The 20,600-nt window shown below is 48.8% G+C and overlaps 3 protein-coding genes across 3 annotated transcripts in view; 1 reads left to right on the top strand and 2 right to left on the bottom strand.

The window, feature by feature from the left end:
- Positions 1–20,600, bottom strand: part of LOC123771959 (unconventional myosin-XIX) — a 235,655-nt gene that overhangs the window by 109,137 nt on the left and 105,918 nt on the right. The window lies entirely within an intron of this gene.
- On the top strand, positions 6,677–7,584 carry LOC123772023 (trichohyalin-like). The gene is made up of 2 exons (XM_045764886.2): positions 6,677–6,718; positions 6,889–7,584. Exons 1-2 carry the CDS (start codon positions 6,677–6,679, stop codon positions 7,582–7,584), a joined length of 738 nt encoding a protein of 245 aa, XP_045620842.2.
- Positions 10,981–20,600, bottom strand: part of LOC138372172 (putative surface protein SACOL0050) — a 42,422-nt gene continuing 32,802 nt past the window's right edge. The window contains exon 2 of the mRNA XM_069337486.1: positions 10,981–11,634. Within this exon, the coding sequence (XP_069193587.1) occupies positions 10,981–11,634 (654 nt within the window). The remainder of the gene's footprint in view (positions 11,635–20,600) is intronic.

Consider the following 20,600-nt stretch of genomic DNA (forward strand, 5'->3'; position numbering starts at 1 on the left):
TAAACTAAAGTCTTTGAAAATGTAATAAGTTATTACGAAACGCGTTCAAGCGTCGCGTCAGACTAGAAATAAAAATGAATTTGGGAGAACTGATTTTTCAATTACCATCGACAGTGAAAAGAAACGTAAGAAACATTGAGAAAATTCGTGTTAGAATTATTAATCTTACCTTTTCAGTCATATTTAACATTTTATTATATATATATATATATATATATATATATATATATATATATATATATATATATATATATATATATATATATATATATGTCGTACCTAGTAGCCAGAACGCACTTCTCAGCCTACTATGCAAGGCCCGATTTGCCTAATAAGCCAAGTTTTCATGAATTAATTGTTTTTCGTCTACCTAACCTACCTAACCTAACCTAACCTAACTTTTTCGGCTACCTAACCTAACCTTACCTATAAAGATAGGTTAGGTTAGGTTAGGTAGGGTTGGTTAGGTTCGGTCATATATCTACGTTAATTTTAACTCCAATAAAAAAAATGACCTCATACATAATGAAATGGGTAGCTTTATCATTTCATAAGAAAAAAATTAGAGAAAATATATTAATTCAGGAAAACTTGGCTTATTAGGCAAATCGGGCCTTGCATAGAAGGCCAAAAAGTGCGTTCTGGCTACTAGGTACGACATATATATATATATATATATATATATATATATATATATATATATATATATATATATATATATATATATATATATATATATATATATATAATGGCACTCTGGCAAGAGAAGAGTCCAACAACCAAGGAGAGGACTTAACCCTACAGCCAGAGAGTTCAATCCCCCATAAGCAGGCGGGCTGTTATCAGGACACAGGTGAAGCCAGATATCACTGACGCTAAAATATAGCGTGGCTCGCTCTTTCCCGGTATACGCGAGTATGGCTAGTGGTTGTTGAGTCTGTTTATCTCTGTCCCAGGGGACGGGAGGGACGGGCTGGGATGGAGGAGGGGGGACGGTGGGAGGGGCTGGGGGGATAGGGAGGGACGGAGGGTGAGAAAGATGGAGAGGAGTGAGGAATGAAGATGAAGTGAAGACTGTGACGGTGGGGGGTTAAAAGTGGATAGGTAGATTGGAAGGATTGGGGGGATAGGTAGATTGGAAGGATTGGGGATAGGTAGATGGGGAAGTAAATATGTAGCATGTTGAGGGTAAGAGATATGAGGAGGAGCAGAAGGCATTGACGAGAGCCGTGTGTGAGTGAGAGAATGTAAGCAGCAGAGTAAATGTTTACCTTGAATTTTCAGTGGTGTGAGGCTCCTCTTAGAGAAGGTCATGTTTATCAATTGCTCCACGTGTCTGGCTCGCATATCCCGTGTCCCTGCCTGTTTAGGGAAGGTAAAATGTGTCCGTTAGTTGGTCCTTTCTGTGTCCGCGTGTCTTTGCTTAGGGAAAATAGAATGTGTTTGTTGTTTATGTATCCTGTGCCTGTCTCGTTTGTCCTTAGTGTCCACGTCCAGTGGCCAGTCCCACTGGACGTTAGTCCTCCCCCATAAGGACTGTGGCCAGTCCCATTGGACGTTACCACACACTAACAATGCTAACCAGCATATACACATTTTCTTCTGTCCTCCGCTGCTGTGGAAGACGGGAGATCATTTGACTGTGTGGTTACGGTAGTTAAGTCACGGTGATTACCGGTCACAGGTCATCACAGGCCAGAGTGATGGTGCTCGCTGGACAAGGTCACCACTGCAGCGGTCCATGGTTGGACCACATCCATGGAGGCACACGGGTATAGCCTGGTAACCATGATATGCTCCACCTCGGTTATTCGTTCATGTGACGAGAGGAAGGAGGAGGGAACAGCAAGTAGGAAGAGAAGGAGGAGGATAAAGTAGTAGAAAGAACGGTGAAGAAATAGGGAGGAAGTAGGGACGTAGAAGAGTGAAGTAGGGGGGAGGAGGATAGAAGGAGGAGGAGGAAGCAGGAAGAAGTAAGAGTGGGGGGGGGGGTGGAGAGTGAGGAGGACTCCTCACAATATTCCCAGCACCTCTAATGCTCCTCGATGAGGCAATGTGTAGACCAACACGCCACTCATAACCTCTCATTTTCCTGTTGAGTTTACGAGCGCGCCCGTCCGTGCATATGCAGGTATATGCACGTGTACGCACGTGCAATGGGTACGTGCTTGGGCCCACCTGTCGTGGCCACGTGTGCCCATCAACAAACAAACGAGTCCAAACACACATTACACACCGAACGAGCGCCATTTAACACTATACAAGCCCCATTTCCCTTAACAAAAGGCCTCCACAAACAGCACACAGCCAGCGGGACAATGGCCGCACCTATAGGCAATATTCAACTGGAGCGCCATGCCAACCCCAACAGGTAACTAATCTGCCTGCCGTAAATAAGGGGGCCCACACTGGCAATAAATTACAGGTGTACAGCTCCATAAATAAGATCCCGCATGCAATAACTATCCTACAGTGTTGCCAAGGTTACAAGACTAGCGAGAGGGCCCCTCGCTTGTTCCATATCCTCGTCTCCTGATCATTCTCCTTTGCCAATCACCTTCACTGCTCTAATATGTAAATACGGTTTCAATTTTCTTCGAAAATGACAAATTCTGCTTTTTTTCCGGGAGCCGGCTTGGCTCAAGGGAGCCAGCTTGGCTCAAGGGAGCCAGCTTGGCTCAAGGGAGCCAGCTTGGCTCAAGGGAACCAGCTTGACTCAAGGGAGCCAGCTTGGCTCAAGGGAGCCAGCTTGGCTCAAGGGAGCCAGCTTGGCACAAGGGAGCCAGCTTGGCACAAGGGAGCCAGCTTGGCTCAAGGGAACCAGCTTGCCTCAAGGGAGCCAGCTTGGCTCAAAGGAGCCAGCTTGGATCCCTTGTCCCTCTCAAACCCAACTTGAAAACTTTCTTCTTTCCACAAACAGCCTGAAAACCCGACCGCTCCTATCACAAGCAGCCTGGAACAGACTGTTCTCCTCTCCTCACACTCCAGTACCAGCCTGGGGCTGCTCCTGCAGGAGTGGACGAAGGAGGGGACGAAGGCTGATGCTGCTGACCTGTTATCAATTAACAGGGACGAGGCGTGGGTGGAGAGGAACGCCGGCCGGAGCGGGGCGGCTGTGTCTGCCATTATTCACCGTCACCAGGCACCCACACCGGCCGAGTAGGGGCTAAGACCTGAGAATATTGTGTGGACCCCCATACATCATCCTTACTCTGTAAACAAACCCTAACCTAACCTGTTTTAACCTAACCTGTTCTAACCTAACCCAACTTAACCTAACCTAACCATCAAACTTGACCGTCCACCAAGCCTTCCCGCTAACAATTATATATATATATATATATATATATATATATATATATATATATATATATATATATATATATATATATATATATATATATAAAAGGATCCGTGTAATAAATACCTTCTTACCTCAGGGCTAAGATACCCCTCTCTTACCTTAGAGTAATGACCTAATATACCAGGAGCAGGAGTCATTAATCATTTACGTGTCCACTTGCGAAACCTGTACATCTTTCCTCAATCATAGCGGCTTTGTTTACATTTACTAAACAGTTTACAAGCTGGGAAACTTCACAACCCGAGGTTGTTATTGTTATAAACAACCTCGTAGTGCTTCGGAGCTCGTACACTGTTTAATAATTGTAAAAAAAGCCGCCATGATTGGGGAAAGATGCAGAGGTTTCGTACATCCTGGCCCACGAAGGCCAATATACGTAACATGGTAATCGTGATTTAACGTTTTCTGTTGCTCAAGGATTTATTTCAACCGGTTTTGACCTAATGAACTATTTCATCGTCTCAGTCCTGTTGATGCTGTATCCTGTTCTCCTCAGTCCTGTTGATGCTGTATCCTGTTCTCCTCAGTCCTGTTGATGCTGTATCCTGTTCTCCTCAGTCCTGTTGATGCTGTATCCTGTTCTTCTCAGTCCTGTTGATGCTGTATCCTGTTCTTCTCAGTCCTGTTGATGCTGTATCCTGTTCTCCTCAGTCCTGTTGATGCTGTATCCTGTTCTTCTCAGTCCTGTTGATGCTGTATCCTGTTCTTCTCAGTCCTGTTGATGCTGTATCCTGTTCTCCTCAGTCCTGTTGATGCTGTATCCTGTTCTCAGTCCTGTTGATGCTGTATCATGTTCTCAGTCCTGTTGATGCTGTATCCTGTTCTCCTCAGTCCTGTTGATGCTGTATCCTGTTTTCCTCAGTCCTGTTGATGCTGTATCATGTTCTCCTCAGTCCTGTTGATGCTGTATCCTGTTTTCCTCAGTCTTGTTGATGCTGTATCCTGTTCTATTGGGATCGAACCCGCGTTTCTTAACTTCACAGGTCCGGTCGATAATGCGAGTGCCCAAAGAGTTCATCATTGGTCTGGTCGGCTGTACGAGTGGTCGTTGAGTCCAGGTTCGCGGGTCCAGCGTATAATCTCAATATGTATCCATTTCCATCCGGATTTTGTTATGCGAACATCGCCGTTGTCAGAAGACTTTTAGGATAATGAATATTCAAAGAGAAATGACCAAAGAACAGTTATCTAATACGCCTCAGTAACCCCTGAACAACACCTGCAAATTTCTTTAGGTAATTGAGAAGGTAGAAAACGAGATTATCTGGGATGGGTGGAACATGAACAAGGGAACACAGGTAGAACACGAACAAGGGAACAGCGGTGGAACACGAACAAGGGCACACAGGTGGAACACGAACAAGGGAACAGCGATAGAACACGAACAAGGGAACAGCGATGGAACACGAACAAGGGCACACAGGTGGAACACGAACAAGGGAACAGCGATAGAACAAGGATAATACTTTCCAACGCAGAAATGAAGAAAAAGCGCGTATTGAGAACTATGCCTCTTCAACACAAGCAGAGCTAACTGCCATTGTTATGGCGTTAAGGTTTCTTGAACGGAACACTAATGGTGCAGTGATTTGCACCGATTCAAAAGCAGCACTGCAAAGCCTAAGTAAAAATCAGGCAGAAAATCTTGCAATAGTCGCTGAAATTAAGAGAGCTGTGAGAGTACTTACCAATCAGGGAAGAGTCATCAAGTTTCTGTGGATCCCCTCCCATGTTGGAATATGTGGGAATGAACGAGCAGATGTGCTGGCTGCTGAAGGCGCTGAAGGAGACCATATTGAATACTTCATACCCAAGACTCTACTACAAATTAGAGGTATTGTCAGGCAACATCACCGTGACAAGGTAACTGAGGAAAGGAGGATAGAAGCACAAACCAGTGAATCTATACGATGGTACAACATGGTTGCAGCTGGCAATCCCAATCATTATGGCCGAAGAGGAGGAGGACGAGGGAGAGAATCAGTAATAGCAAGAATCCGTCTTGGATACAAATATCCATGGCGATTTGGAATGGAAACAACAGTTGATCAGCGAAGTTGCAGAATCTGTGGTGAGCGTGATGGACACCGCCTTGACCACTATCTACGTGAATGTGAACACCTGAGAGACATTAGGAAAATGTGTACAATAATAAACCCCACATTGTTTGAGTTAGGAAAACACTATTTGTTAAATATTGATACTGTTCTTAAAAGATTTCCCCATTTTGCACCCGCAAGATAACATAAGCTTTTAAGGGTTGATAGATGTTAATCTTCTTGTTTGAGGAGCTGTTCACTTGAGACAGTTAAGCAAGTCCCAGCTGTGTCTGGGTACAAGTGACAGGATGAACAACCCAGCGGGTTTTCTTCCTATTGGGGAGTGTTGTACATGCTGCTATGGCGGTGTGTCCACTCACAAGATGAGTGGCGCTGCCCAATAAACTCGCCCCTCGGGGCAAAATTTAAATTTAAAAAAATTTGTTAATTACTAGGTTGCATTTGTAACGTAGGGTACCATGAGGTAAAAAACGCGACCTATTATTAGTCGAGAGTATAGGGTGAGCTTACTATAGTTAACCCTACAACGAACATGTGAAAACGGAGCTCTATGAAAGCAACCCCAATATATAAACAATTATAAAACACTAATAATTACCTCAAACTATATGAATAAATATATAAATATATCTATATATATATATACGAACTATACAAATAGTTCCTCCAATCTATTATTTCGCGGAATTTGTATTCAACCAACTGATATGTTTACCTATCCACCTTCGTCTCTTCGTTACTGAGATCGAGGTCTCGCTTACAGGCCGGACCAGATACCGCGAGATCGAGGTCTCGCTTACTGGCAGCACCAGATACCGCGAGATCGAGGTCTCGCTTACTAGCAGCACCAGATACCGCGAGATCGAGGTCTCGCTTACTAGCAGCACCAGATACCGCGAGATCGAGGTCTCACGTCCTACTGGCCGCACCAGACCGCGGTCCAGCTTCCCAGAAGACGAACGTGAGCTACGCTGAGTTTATTTCTCCAGTCAAGCTGTTATTAAATTCACGCTAATTATAGATCTTTATTGTTTTAATCAGCTTAAATCTCAATTAGCGTCAGGAGAATGTTTCCTTGTACAGATGGAAGGGATAATCTTACGGGAAGGGGGAGCTGGAAGAAGGGACGGAAATGGGCAAGAGAGAAGGAAGAAACAAGGGAATGAAAGGGGGGGTCGGAGAAGGTTTACGAAACAGGTGCAACGGAAAGCAAGGATGAACATGATAAATGAGCAGGGAACAAGGATACAGAATGGCAGATAAGAATACAACGAGAAATGAAAGTGGAAGCGAGGTACAAGAATAAACAAAAGGGGAGGGAAACTAAAGGTAAACAAAAGGGGAGGGAAACTAAAGGTAAACAAAAGGGAAACAAAAGGTAAGGGCGACTTATAGGGAAACGAACGGGGAAGAAAAGAGAGGGAAAAATGGAGAGGTGTGCACCGACAACAATGGAGAGGGTAGGAACGAAGGGGACGGAAGAGGCAGGAACGAAGGAGACGGAAGAGGCAGGAACGTAGGAGACGGAAGAGGCAGGAACGTAGGAGACGGAAGAGGCAGGAACGTAGGAGACGGAAGAGGCAGGAACGTAGGAGACGGAAGAGGCAGGAACGAAGGAGACGGAAGAGGCAGGAACGTAGGAGACGGAAGAGGCAGGAACGTAGGAGACGGAAGAGGCAAGAACGTAGGAGACGGAAGAGGCAAGAACGTAGGAGACGGAAGAGGCAAGAACGTAGGAGACGGAAGAGGCAGGAACGTAGGAGACGGAAGAGGCAAGAACGTAGGAGACGGAAGAGGCAAGAACGTAGGAGACGGAAGAGGCAAGAACGTAGGAGACGGAAGAGGCAGGAACGTAGGAGACGGAAGAGGCAAGAACGTAGGAGACGGAATAGGCAGGAACGTAGGAGACGGAAGAGGCAAGAACGTAGGAGACGGAAGAGGCAGGAACGTAGGAGACGGAAGAGGCAAGAACGTAGGAGACGGAAGAGGCAGGAACGTAGGAGACGGAAGAGGCAAGAACGTAGGAGACGGAAGAGGCAAGAACGTAGGAGACGGAAGAGGCAGGAACCTAGGAGACGGAAGAGGCAGGAACGTAGGAGACGGAAGAGGCAGGAACGTAGGAGACGGAAGAGGCAGGAACGTAGGAGACGACAAATCTAAGAACCAAGAATCAGAGGAATACTAACTTCCAAACTTCACATAGAACCAGTTGCAAATGGAGGAGAAGTGCTAAAGGAAGAGGAGAGTAGAGGGGGAGAAAGAATGTGGGGGAGGAGGAAGAGGGGCGAAGAGGAGAGGGAAAAAGTGTAGGGATTTTTGGTGAGGTTTATTATGGTTTTCTGGTTGGTGAGTGGTGGTGGGGGTGGTGAGACTGTTGGCAAGATATGACCACACAACATAAGATGACTTTTCAAATCAGGAAATGGGAGGAGGTAGGTAGGGATTCACCGTGTGAGTGAGACACATAGAAAGACAGACACACACACACACACACACACACACACACACACACACACACACACACACACAGAACTTTTTCAGTGTCAGAGTAGTTAGTAAATGGAATGCATTAGGAAGTGATGTGGTGGAGGCTGACTCCATACACAGTTTCAAATGTAGATATGATAGAGCCCAATAGGCTCAGGAATCTGTACACCAGTTGATTGACGGTTGAGAGGCGGGACCAAAGAGCCAGAGCTCAACCCCCGCAAGCACAATTAGGTGAGTACAATTAGGTGAGTACACACACACACACACACACACACACACACACACACACACACACACACACACACACACACACACACACACACACACACACACACACACACACAAAGGTTCAAAGGTTTGCCACCAGACTAGTACCCGGGCTGAGAGGTATGAGCTACGAGGAGAGACTACGAGAATTAAACCTCACTTCGCTGGAAGACAGAAGAGTAAGGGGGGACATGATCACCACATTCAAGATTCTGAAGGGAATTGATAGGGTAGATAAAGACAGTCTATTTAACACAAGCGACACACGCACTAGGGGACACAGGTGGAAACTGAGTGCCCAAATGAGCCACAGAGATATTAGAAAGAACTCTTTTAGTGTCAGAGTGGTTGACAAATGTATTAGGAAGTAATGTGGTGGAGGCTGACTCCATACACAGTTTCAAGTGAAGATATGATAGAGCCCAGTAGGCTCAGGAACCTGTACACCTGTTGATTGACGCTTGAGAGGCGGGACCAAAGGGCCAGAGCTCAACCCCCGCAAGCACAACTAGGTAAGTACAGACAGTGAATCCCTATCCAGCAGCCAAAGAGCCAAGCAACCAGAGTCGAAGCACGAGAGAGAAGGCTGAAGCCAACAGGGTGTCAGCAGTGGTGCTAGTAGTAGTCTACAGTGTTCTCGGATTTTAATAGTCACCCTTTCCCTTCTCGAAGACAATATTCACGCCTCCCCTCCCCCCCCCTCGAAGACAATATTCATTCCTCCCCTCCCCACCCCTCGAAGACAATATTCACGCCTCCCCTCCCCCCCCCTCGAAGACAATATTCACTCCTCCCCTCCCCCCCCCCCTCACGAAGACAATATTCATTCCTCCCCTCCCCCCCCTCGAAGACAATATTCACTCCCCCCCCTCGAAGACAATATTCATTCCTCCCCTCCCCCCCTCGAAGACAATATTCACTCCTCCCCCTCCCCCCTCGAAGACAATATTCATTCCTCCCCTCCCCTCCCCCCCCTCGAAGACAATATTCATTCCTCCCCTCCCCTCCCCCCCTCTCGAAGACAATATTCATTCCTCCCCTCCCCCCCCCCCCTCGAAGACAATATTCACTCCCCCCCCTCGAAGACAATATTCATTCCTCCCCTCCCCCCCCCTCGAAGACAATATTCACTCCTCCCCCTCCCCCCTCGAAGACAATATTCATTCCTCCCCTCCCCCCCTCGAAGACAATATTCATTCCTCCCCTCCCCTCCCCCCCCCCTCTCGAAGAAAATATTCATTCCTCCCCTCCCCCCCCTCGAAGACAATATTCACTCCCCCCCCTCGAAGACAATATTCATTCCTCCCCTCCCCCCCCTCGAAGACAATATTCACTCCTCCCCTTCCCCCCTCGAAGACAATATTCATTCCTCCCCTCCCCTCCCCCCCCTCGAAGACAATATTCATTCCTCCCCTCCCCTCCCCCCCCCCCCTCGAAGACAATATTCACTCCTCCCCCCACTGCCACCCACCTCCAGTTGATTAATTACTCACAACAAAGTCGATGACCCAATGCGTGCTGTTCCCCGCTCCTTCCTATAAAAAAAAACCTTCCCCAAAATAGCACAGACTAGGGAAGTGTAGGCCTGGTTGCTGTTGTCTTGCCTCCGCCCTTCTGGGGGCGATGTTTTCCAGGACGTGTCCTGGAAAACACGGACGTATGGGGGGGGGGGGGGGAGAGCTACGATAGAAACAATCAAGGGGTTCCTCACATACAGGCTCCGGGGAAGGCAGGAACGAAAGGCACACGAGCCGAGGCGTAACCCAGTGTGGAGTCGAAAAGCCGACGGAGAGGCGGAGAGGCAGAGGAGTAGAGGGGACAGCCATGGTGGACTCTAAGACACTATGGCTTTCCTTATTAACACTATGAATGTTAATAGAGGAGGGTGTATCAGCTCCCCAGGAAGTGTGTAACTGGACTTAAAATTTCATATCACCAAATTTTCAATCACCAACCAAACAAAAAAAATTCAATTCGCCAACCAAAAAAAAAAAAAAAATTTCGCCAACTTCCCACTCCCCAATTCCATGACCAAAGACTTTGACAAAGGATGGGAAGAGGAGGAAGCATGAGGAATGAAAATTCCCAAACACGATATGGATGGGGAATGAGGAAGTAATTACCCAAAGAAGGCACCAAGCCGGGGGGGCCATGGAGCAACGGGATGGTTAAAAGTTTGGTGGCCATTGTTTCTCCGGCAGGAGGCTAGTAGCGCAGAGGTCGGCGGTCATGCTGGTGTAGGTGGCGCTGTGTCTGTCTTAGAGGCGTCGGCTTCGGGTGTATGTGGCGCTGTGTCTGTCTTAGAGGCGTCGGCTTCGGGTGTATGTGGCGCTGTGTCTGTCTTAGAGGCGTCGGCTTCGGGTGTAGGTGGCACTGGGTCTGTCTTAGAGGCGTCGGCTTTAGGTGTATGTGGCACTGTGTCTGTCTTAGAGGCGTCGGCTTTAGGTGTATGTGGCACTGTGTCTGTCTTAGAGGCGTCGGCTTCGGGTGTAGGTGGCACTGTGTCTGTCTTAGAGGCGTCGGTTTCGGGTGTAGGTGGCACTGTGTCTGTCTTAGAGGCGTCGGCTTCGGGTGTATGTGGCGCTGTGTCTGTCTTAGAGGCGTCGGCTTCGGGTGTATGTGGCACTGTGTCTGTCTAAGAGGCGTCGGCTTCGGGTGTATGTGGCGCTGTGTCTGTCTTAGAGGCGTCGGCTTCGGGTGTATGTGGCGCTGTGTCTGTCTTAGAGGCGTCGGCTTCGGGTGTAGGTGGCGCTGTGTCTGTCTGAGAGGCGTCGGCTTCGGGTGTATGTGGCACTGTGTCTAAGAGGCGTCGGCTTCGGGTGTAGGTGGCGCTGTGTCTGTCTTAGAGGCGTCGGCTTCGGGTGTATGTGGCGCTGTGTCTGTCTTAGAGGCGTCGGCTTCGGGTGTAGGTGGCGCTGTGTCTGTCTTAGAGGCGTCGGCTTCGGGTGTATGTGGCGCTGTGTCTGTCTTAGAGGCGTCGGCCTCGGGTGTATGTGGCGCTGTGTCTGTCTTAGAGGCGTCGGCTTCGGGTGTATGTGGCGCTGTGTCTGTCTTAGAGGCGTCGGCCTCGGGTGTATGTGGCGCTGTGTCTGTCTTAGAGGCGTCGGCTTCGGGTGTAGGTGGCACTGTGTCTGTCTTAGAGGCGTCGGCTTCGGGTGTAGGTGGCGCTGTGTCTGTCTTAGAGGCGTCAGCCTCGGGTGTATGTGGCGCTGTGTCTGTCTTAGAGGCGTCGGCTTCGGGTGTAGGTGGCGCTGTGTCTGTCTTAGAGGCGTCGGCTTCGTGTGTAGGTGGCACTGTGTCTGTCTTAGAGGCGTCGGCCTCGGGTGTAGGTGGCGCTGTGTCTGTCTTAGAGGCGTCGGCCTCGGGTGTAGGTGGCGCTGTGTCTGTCTTAGAGGCGTCGGCTTCGGGTGTAGGTGGCGCTGTGTCTGTCTTAGAGGCGTCGGCTTCGCGTTGCTGGTGGCCAATGGCGCATTACATCGGTTTTGTCCGGTCATCGAGAAGGGGCTAGTTACTTCTTTGTTGTCCAGGTATATGGTGTCTTCTCCAATCACTGTTCGTCAAGGGTGAGAGCATCGTGGCAGTTGTTGCTGCTGAGATATCAATCGAGTGTTTTGAAATCGCAACAGTCACTGGCGGTGAAGGAACAGGCGGGTAGCTCCGGGGAGCCGATTGTCTCGCGCCAGTGTTGTCCTGACTCGTTGAAGAACATGGAGTTATGGAGCCTTTGTTCTTTGTGAAGGTTCCCGGCAACGACTGGCGGTCCGGGTGACTTGGGCCGCCAGATCCCAGAGTCATGTGGTATATGGTCTGACGAGTGTGGGGTTCACTCTGATGGTGACCCCAGGTGTGGTAGGTGGGACCTGGTGTGGGGGTCCTGGGGCCGGTATCCTTCGAGGCCAGCAACAGGTCTCGTCCAGGTCTCTCCCGATCTCGCCCGGGAGATATCAACCAGGAGGCCAGATTTACGAAGCAGTTACGCAAGCACTTACGAACCTGTACATCTTTTCTCAATCTTTGACAGCTTTGTTTACAATTATTAAACAGTTAATGAGTTCCGAAGCACCAGGAGGCTGTTTATAACAATAACAACAGTTGATTGGCAAGTTTTCATGCTTGTAAACTGTTTAATAAATGTAACCAAAGCCGTCAAAGATTGAGGAAAGATGTACACGTTCGTAAGTACTTGCGTAACTGCTTCGTGAATCTGGCCTCCTGGTTGGTATCTCCCGAGCGAGATCGGGAGAGACCTGGACGAGACCTCTTGCTGGCCCTCGAAGGATACCGGCGTCGCGGTTCGACTGTTGTGTCTGGCGATACCTTAGAGAGGCATTGATCAACTACCCTGGCGCAGGTGGCCTACACACACACAAGCCGCTGTTGCTCCTCCAGCCTATATTTCTATTTCATCCAATATACACCTATTATACACCAATATATTTCTATTTCATCCAATATAACTATGTTTCTATCTCACAAAACGACACCTAACTATGCTTCTAGCTCACAAAACGACACAACTATGTTTCTATCTCACAAAACGACACCTAACTATGCTTCTATCTCACAAAACGACACCTAACAATGTTTCTATCTCACAAAACGACACCTAACTATGCTTCTATCTCACAAAACGACACCTAACTATGTTTCTATCTCACAAAACGACACCTAACTATGTTTCTATCTCACAAAACAACACCTAACTATGCTTCTATCTCACAAAACGACACCTAACAATGTTTCTATCTCACAAAACGACACCTAACTATGCTTCTATCTCACAAAACGACACCTAACAATGTTTCTATCTCACAAAACGACACCTAACTATGCTTCTATCTCACAAAACGACACCTAACAATGTTTCTATCTCACAAAACGACACCTAACAATGTTTCTATCTCACAAAACGACACCTAACTATGTTTCTATCTCACAAAACGACACCTAACTATGTTTCTAGCTCACAAAACAACACCTAACAATGTTTCTATCTCACAAAACAACACCTAACAATGTTTCTATCTCACAAAACGACACCTAACTATGCTTCTATCTCACAAAACGACACCTAACAATGTTTCTATCTCACAAAACGACACCTAACTATGCTTCTATCTCACAAAACGACACCTAACAATGTTTCTATCTCACAAAACGACACCTAACAATGTTTCTATCTCACAAAACGACACCTAACTATGTTTCTAGCTCACAAAACAACACCTAACAATGTTTCTATCTCACAAAACGACACCTAACTATGTTTCTAGCTCACAAAACAACACCTAACTATGCTTCTATCTCACAAAATCCCTCACAACTAAGAATCTGCGTGAGCAGCCCGTCCTCGCATACAAAGATCCAAGCTCGTTAATCCGGCCGCCAAAACCCCCTGTTTATGAGTGAAAAGCAGTTTACACACGACTCGACAGATGACGTCCGAACACTTTCGGAACAAGTGCTTCGTTCACGTCCTCTGTTCGAACGACAATTATATAAATGTTTCACCCACATGCTTCAAATAATCGCCAAGAGAACCTAAACACCTAACCTAACCTACGGCTAACTATACATAGAATTTTTATGTATAATAATTTATATACAAGAACAAATACATTTTAAATACACAGTATGTTAAACTGATGAATGAGTCTGTGGAGGACGGCCGCTGTTTTAACCAGCCTAGTGTGAGGACGGGTTGGCATGAGTAATTGGACAAGAATCAAAATAAAGTTCAAAAAGTCCATGTTAAGTTATGAGCAAACAGAGTTGAGTGCGACCTGTTGTCGAGTGCGACCTGTTGTCGAGTGCGACCTGTTGTCGAGTGCGACCTGTTGTCGAGTGCGACCTGTTGTCGAGTGCGACCTGGAGAAGAACGAGGCCGAGAGGCAGCTGTTGAGGGTAAAAGACGACACCCTCTCCAAGGACCAAGTATATAACCTCGTGCCACAACCCATCACCACAACCCATCACCACAACAACCACCCCAACGTCTTATTAACCCAAACCCATTCCTTACTCCTGAAAGATCTACAAGCCAGCAGATCTCCTCCATAAATCGAGTGCCAATATTCCTATGGAGTTCGTTCTGCACACACTAATCACCTCACGCGCGTGTGTTTGTGTGTGTGTGTGTAGTTCCCACGCAGCGAACCAGGTCTGCAATCTTCGCTGATATCTTGAAAGCGAGAATTGAACGGCTTCAAGACGCCGAGTCGACGCCAAAGTTTTAGCAATAACTCCTCAATGATGGCGGGTCTACAGGAAGATGATTGTAGACCCTTTGAGAACGATAATTTCAGTTCTTAATGACTTTAAAGGACTTTTTACAATTTATTCTCGTGAGGAAGATATACGACTTCGTACTGTGAGGGTGATTGATCTTCTTGAGTATTCTAAAATATCTTTTTTAGAGTATTCTAAAATATCTTTTTTAGAGTATTCTAAAATATCTTTTTTGAGTATTCTAAAATATCTTTTTTGAGTATTCTAAAATATGTTTCTTGAGTATTCTAAAATATCTTTCTTGAGTATTCTAAAATATCTTTCTTGAGTATTCTAAAATATCTTTAAGTATTCTAAAATTACTGCCATTAGTATATTGACAGTCTGGTGAGTACTTGAACTGATCATTCAATTTTAGATAACTTTATCCACATACTCTTGAAAGTAGAGTCGTTTAGAGAAGAGGCAGAGGATGTAGCGGTTTCGACATGTTGAGAAACTTGGTGAAAGAGAACAGGTCCTGGCAGAAGCTGCTGTAATTGGAGTGGCAGGAATTGGTGAAATTGTGTCTGCTGCAATCGTTATTGCAATTAATAGCATAGTCTGGATAATTTTGGCGTGATTCTTCCTTGCAAATACCACAGCAATGAAGATCCTCCTCTCTTATGGGTGTTCATAGCTTGGTTAATAATGAACTACGGTCTTCGGGTTTGAGGCCAAGTGAAATAAATTATATATATAATATTGCAAATCACAATCAACGCGAAAAAACACAATTCAATCACTTACACTAAAATAAAATCCAGCTAGATTCAGAGAAATCTATGCAACAGAGGACCAGAAAAAGCCTAATTATATCTCTGCTTATATTGTCTTTATAAAGCAATGCACAACACACATTAATCAAGAGAGTAAATGTGCTGTCTGTTATGCACATCATTCAAGACGAAGGAGTAATTATCAATCAGTGGGGAAAAATGATTTTAATTGCTCACAATATGAGATTCAATCTTGTCACTTGCAAGAGAAATTTAATGAATTGTTCGCATGCAATCTTGATTCAAGCCTTCGTATGTGTACACTTTCACTAGTCATATTCACTGCCACACAGGACAGTGAGGATGGTGGTCATATTCACTGCTACGCAGGACAGTGAAGATGCTGCTCATATTCACTGCCACGCAGGACAGTGAAGATGCTGCTCATATTCACTGCCACGCAGGACAGTGAAGATGCTGCTCATATTCACCGCCACCACAGGACAGTGAAGATGCTGCTCATATTCACCGCCACCACAGGACAGTGAAGATGCTGCTCATATTCACTGCCACGCAGGACAGTGAAGATGCTGCTCATATTCACTGCCACACAGCACAGTGAAGATGCTGCTCATATTCACTGCCACGCAGGACAGTGAAGATGCTGCTCATATTCACTGCCACACAGGACAGTGAAGATGCTGCTCATATTCACCGCCACCACAGGACAGTGAAGATGCTGCTCATATTCACTGCCACACAGGACAGTGAAGATGCTGCTCATATTCACTGCCACGCAGGACAGTGAAGATGCTGCTCATATTCACTGCCACACAGGACAGTGAAGATGCTGCTCATATTCACTGCCACGCAGGACAGTGAAGATGCTGCTCATATTCACTGCCACACAGGACAGTGAAGATGCTGCTCATATTCACTGCCACACAGGACAGTGAAGATGCTGCTCATATTCACTGCCACACAGGACAGTGAAGATGCTGCTCATATTCCCCGCCCCCACAGCACAGTGAAGATGCTGCTCATATTCACTGCCACGCAGGACAGTGAAGATGCTGCTCATATTCACTGCCACACAGGACAGTGAAGATGCTGCTCATATTCACTGCCACACAGGACAGTGAAGATGCTGCTCATATTCACTGCCACACAGGACAGTGAAGATGCTGCTCATATTCACTGCCACACAGGACAGTGAAGATGCTGCTCATATTCACTGCCACACAGGACAGTGAAGATGCTGCTCATATTCACTGCCACACAGGACAGTGAAGATGCTGCTCATATTCACTGCCACGCAGGACAGTGAAGATGCTGCTCATATTCACTGCCACGCAGGACAGTGAAGATGCTGCTCATATTCCCCGCCCACACAGGACAGTGAAGATGCTGCTCATATTCACTGCCACACAGGACAGTGAAGATGCTGCTCATATTCACCGCCACCACAGGACAGTGAAGATGCTGCTCATATTCACTGCCACACAGGACAGTGAAGATGCTGCTCATATTCACTGCCACACAGGACAGTGAAGATGCTGCTCATATTCACCGCCACATAGGACAGTGAAGATGCTGCTCATATTCACCGCCACCACAGGACAGTGAAGATGCTGCTCATATTCACCGCCACACAGGACAGTGAAGATGCTGCTCATATTCACTGCCACACAGGACAGTGAAGATGCTGCTCATATTCACTGCCACACAGGACAGTGAAGATGCTGCTCATATTCACCGCCACCACAGGACAGTGAAGATGCTGCTCATATTCACCGCCACACAGGACAGTGAAGATGCTGCACATATTCACTGCCACGCAGGACAGTGAAGATGCTGCTCATATTCACCGCCACCACAGGACAGTGAAGATGCTGCTCATATTCACCGCCACCACAGGACAGTGAAGATGCTGCTCATATTCACTGCCACGCAGGACAGTGAAGATGCTGCTCATATTCACTGCCACACAGCACAGTGAAGATGCTGCTCATATTCACTGCCACGCAGGACAGTGAAGATGCTGCTCATATTCACTGCCACACAGGACAGTGAAGATGCTGCTCATATTCACCGCCACCACAGGACAGTGAAGATGCTGCTCATATTCACTGCCACACAGGACAGTGAAGATGCTGCTCATATTCACCGCCCCCACAGGACAGTGAGGATGGTGCTCATATTCCCCGCCCAAACAGGACAGTGAAGATGCTGCTCATATTCACCGCCCCCACAGCACAGTGAAGATGCTGCTCATATTCCCCGCCCCCACAGCACAGTGAAGATGCTGCTCATATTCACCGCCCCCACAGGACAGTGAGGATGGTGCTCATATTCCCCGCCCCCACAGCACAGTGAAGATGCTGCTCATATTCCCCGCCCACACAGCCCAGTGAAGATGCTGCTCATATTCCCCGCCCCCACAGGACAGTGAGGATGGTGCTCATATTCACCGCCCACACAGCACAGTGAAGATGCTGCTCATATTCCCCGCCCCCACAGCACAGTGAAGATGCTGCTCATATTCACCGCCCCCACAGGACAGTGAGGATGGTGCTCATATTCCCCGCCCCCACAGCACAGTGAAGATGCTGCTCATATTCACCGCCCACACAGCACAGTGAAGATGCTGCTCATATTCACCGCCCACACAGGACAGTGAGGATGCTGCTCATATTCACCGCCCCCACAGCACAGTGAAGATGCTGCTCATATTCACCGCCCACACAGGACAGTGAGGATGCTGCTCATATTCACCGCCCCCACAGGACAGTGAAGATGCTGCTCATATTCACCGCCACCACAGGACAGTGAAGATGCTGCTCATATTCACCGCCCACACAGCACAGTGAAGATGCTGCTCATATTCACCGCCCACACAGGACAGTGAGGATGCTGCTCATATTCACCGCCCCCACAGGACAGTGAAGATGCTGCTCATATTCACCGCCACCACAGGACAGTGAAGATGCTGCTCATATTCACCGCCCCCACAGCACAGTGAAGATGCTGCTCATATTCCCCGCCCCCACAGCACAGCATGCCGCACCAAAGACATGTTAGATAAGCTAACAGGTGTTGACAGTCGTTAGAGAGGCACTAAACAACTGTCACCAGAGAGGACGTAGCGGTGTTAAATAGTGCTGGAAGCCTATTGCCGAGTTTAACTGCTGGGAATATCTTTTATATTTACCTCGACAAGGCCAGTATGCGGTGGCCAGAGTCCTCGTTCGCATCCCTGCACTTGCAATTTCTTTAATCCTCGATACCTTAAACAATTGTTCATTTTTTAATGAAAAAAATATGTTCCAGCATGACATAATTACTTTAGAATTTTATAAAGGGTGAGTTGAATAAAGAGGTATTGTATTAGAAGTTGGGGTATCTAATCGAAGCCTGTGCCAAAGGAGGGGGATCGAACACGGACAGAGCAGGTCTCACCTCAAAAAAGATCAGAACAAAAAAGCCTATAAAACCGCGGACTATTCCAGAGTTCCAGATCGTTATTTTCCAGCCAAGATCACTCATATCGACCAATAATTCCAGCAATTCTGAGGCCTTAAGCACCGGGAGCCACTGACTGAGCCGAGCCCGCCAAGACGACGCGTCCCGCGTCCTGTTGGCGGGTTCCTGTAGGAGCCTGTCGAGCGAGGCTCCTGCAGTAGCCCGGAGAGCGGGTCGCTGCTTCTGTCACCTGTCCGGGCAACACTTCGTAATGGACAGTAAAAGTTGCCGGCGACACCTCGTTGATGCTTAACGAGTGGCCCCGTGTGGTAAGGTAGCCACCCGCCCTGACGACTCCTAGCCTGGTGCCGGGGGTACTGGTGGCAGATCACGGATGCTGCCGAGTTGAGGCACGCTGGGGGAGGAGGGAGGCTTAGGACATGCAGGGTGGTGGGGAGATGCAGGGTGGTGGGGAGATGCAGGGTGGTGGGGAGATGAAGGGTGGTGGGGAGATGAAGGGTGGTGGGGAGATGAAGGGTGGTGGGGAGATGCAGGGTGCTGGGGAGATGCAGGGTGGTGGGGAGATGCAGGGTGGTGGGGAGATGAAGGGTGGTGGGGAGATGCAGGGTGGTGGGGAGATGCAGGGTGCTGGGGAGATGCAGGGTGGTGGGGAGATGAAGGGTGGTGGGGAGATGCAGGGTGGTGGGGAGATGCAGGGTGGTGGGGAGATGCAGGGTGGTGGGGAGATGCAGGGTGGTGGGGAGATGCAGGGTGGTGGGGAGATGAAGGGTGGTGGGGAGATGCAGGGTGGTGGGGAGATGCAGGGTGGTGGGGAGATGAAGGGTGGTGGGGAGATGCAGGGTGCTGGGGAGATGCAGGGTGGTGGGGAGATGAAGGGTGGTGGGGAGATGAAGGGTGGTGGGGAGATGAAGGGTGGTGGGGAGATGAAGGGTGGTGGGGAGATGCAGGGTGCTGGGGAGATGCAGGTTGGTGGGGAGATGAAGGGTGGTGGGGAGATGCAGGGTGGTGGGGAGATGCAGGGTGGTGGGGAGATGCAGGGTGGTGGGGAGATGAAGGGTGGTGGGGAGATGCAGGGTGGTGGGGAGATGCAGGGTGGTGGGGAGATGAAGGGTGGTGGGGAGATGAAGGGTGGTGGGGAGATGCAGGGTGGTGGGGAGATGCAGGGTGGTGGGGAGATGAAGGGTGGTGGGGAGATGCAGGGTGGTGGGGAGATGAAGGGTGGTGGGGAGATGCAGGGTGGTGGGGAGATGCAGGGTGGTGGGGAGATGCAGGGTGGTGGGGAGATGAAGGGTGGTGGGGAGATGAAGGGTGGTGGGGAGATGAAGGGTGGTGGGGAGATGAAGGGTGGTGGGGAGATGCAGGGTGCTGGGGAGATGCAGGGTGGTGGGGAGATGAAGGGTGGTGGGGAGATGCAGGGTGGTGGGGAGATGCAGGGTGGGGGGGAGATGCAGGGTGGTGGGGAGATGCAGGGTGGTGGGGAGATGAAGGGTGGTGGGGAGATGAAGGGTGGTGGGGAGATGCAGGGTGCTGGGGAGATGCAGGGTGGTGGGGAGATGAAGGGTGGTGGGGAGATGCAGGGTGGGGGGGAGATGCAGGGTGGTGGGGAGATGCAGGGTGGTGGGGAGATGCAGGGTGGTGGGGAGATGAAGGGTGGTGGGGAGATGAAGGGTGGTGGGGAGATGCAGGGTGCTGGGGAGATGCAGGGTGGTGGGGAGATGCAGGGTGGTGGGGAGATGAAGGGTGGTGGGGAGATGAAGGGTGGTGGGGAGATGCAGGGTGGTGGGGAGATGCAGGGTGCTGGGGAGATGCAGGGTGCTGGGGAGATGCAGGGTGGTGGGGAGATGAAGGGTGGTGGGGAGATGAAGGGTGGTGGGGAGATGCAGGGTGGTGGGGAGATGCAGGGTGCTGGGGAGATGCAGGGTGGGGGGGAGATGCAGGGTGGTGGGGAGA

This window comes from Procambarus clarkii, chromosome 38 (genome assembly GCF_040958095.1).
Source record: "Procambarus clarkii isolate CNS0578487 chromosome 38, FALCON_Pclarkii_2.0, whole genome shotgun sequence".
Taxonomy (NCBI): domain Eukaryota; kingdom Metazoa; phylum Arthropoda; class Malacostraca; order Decapoda; family Cambaridae; genus Procambarus; species Procambarus clarkii.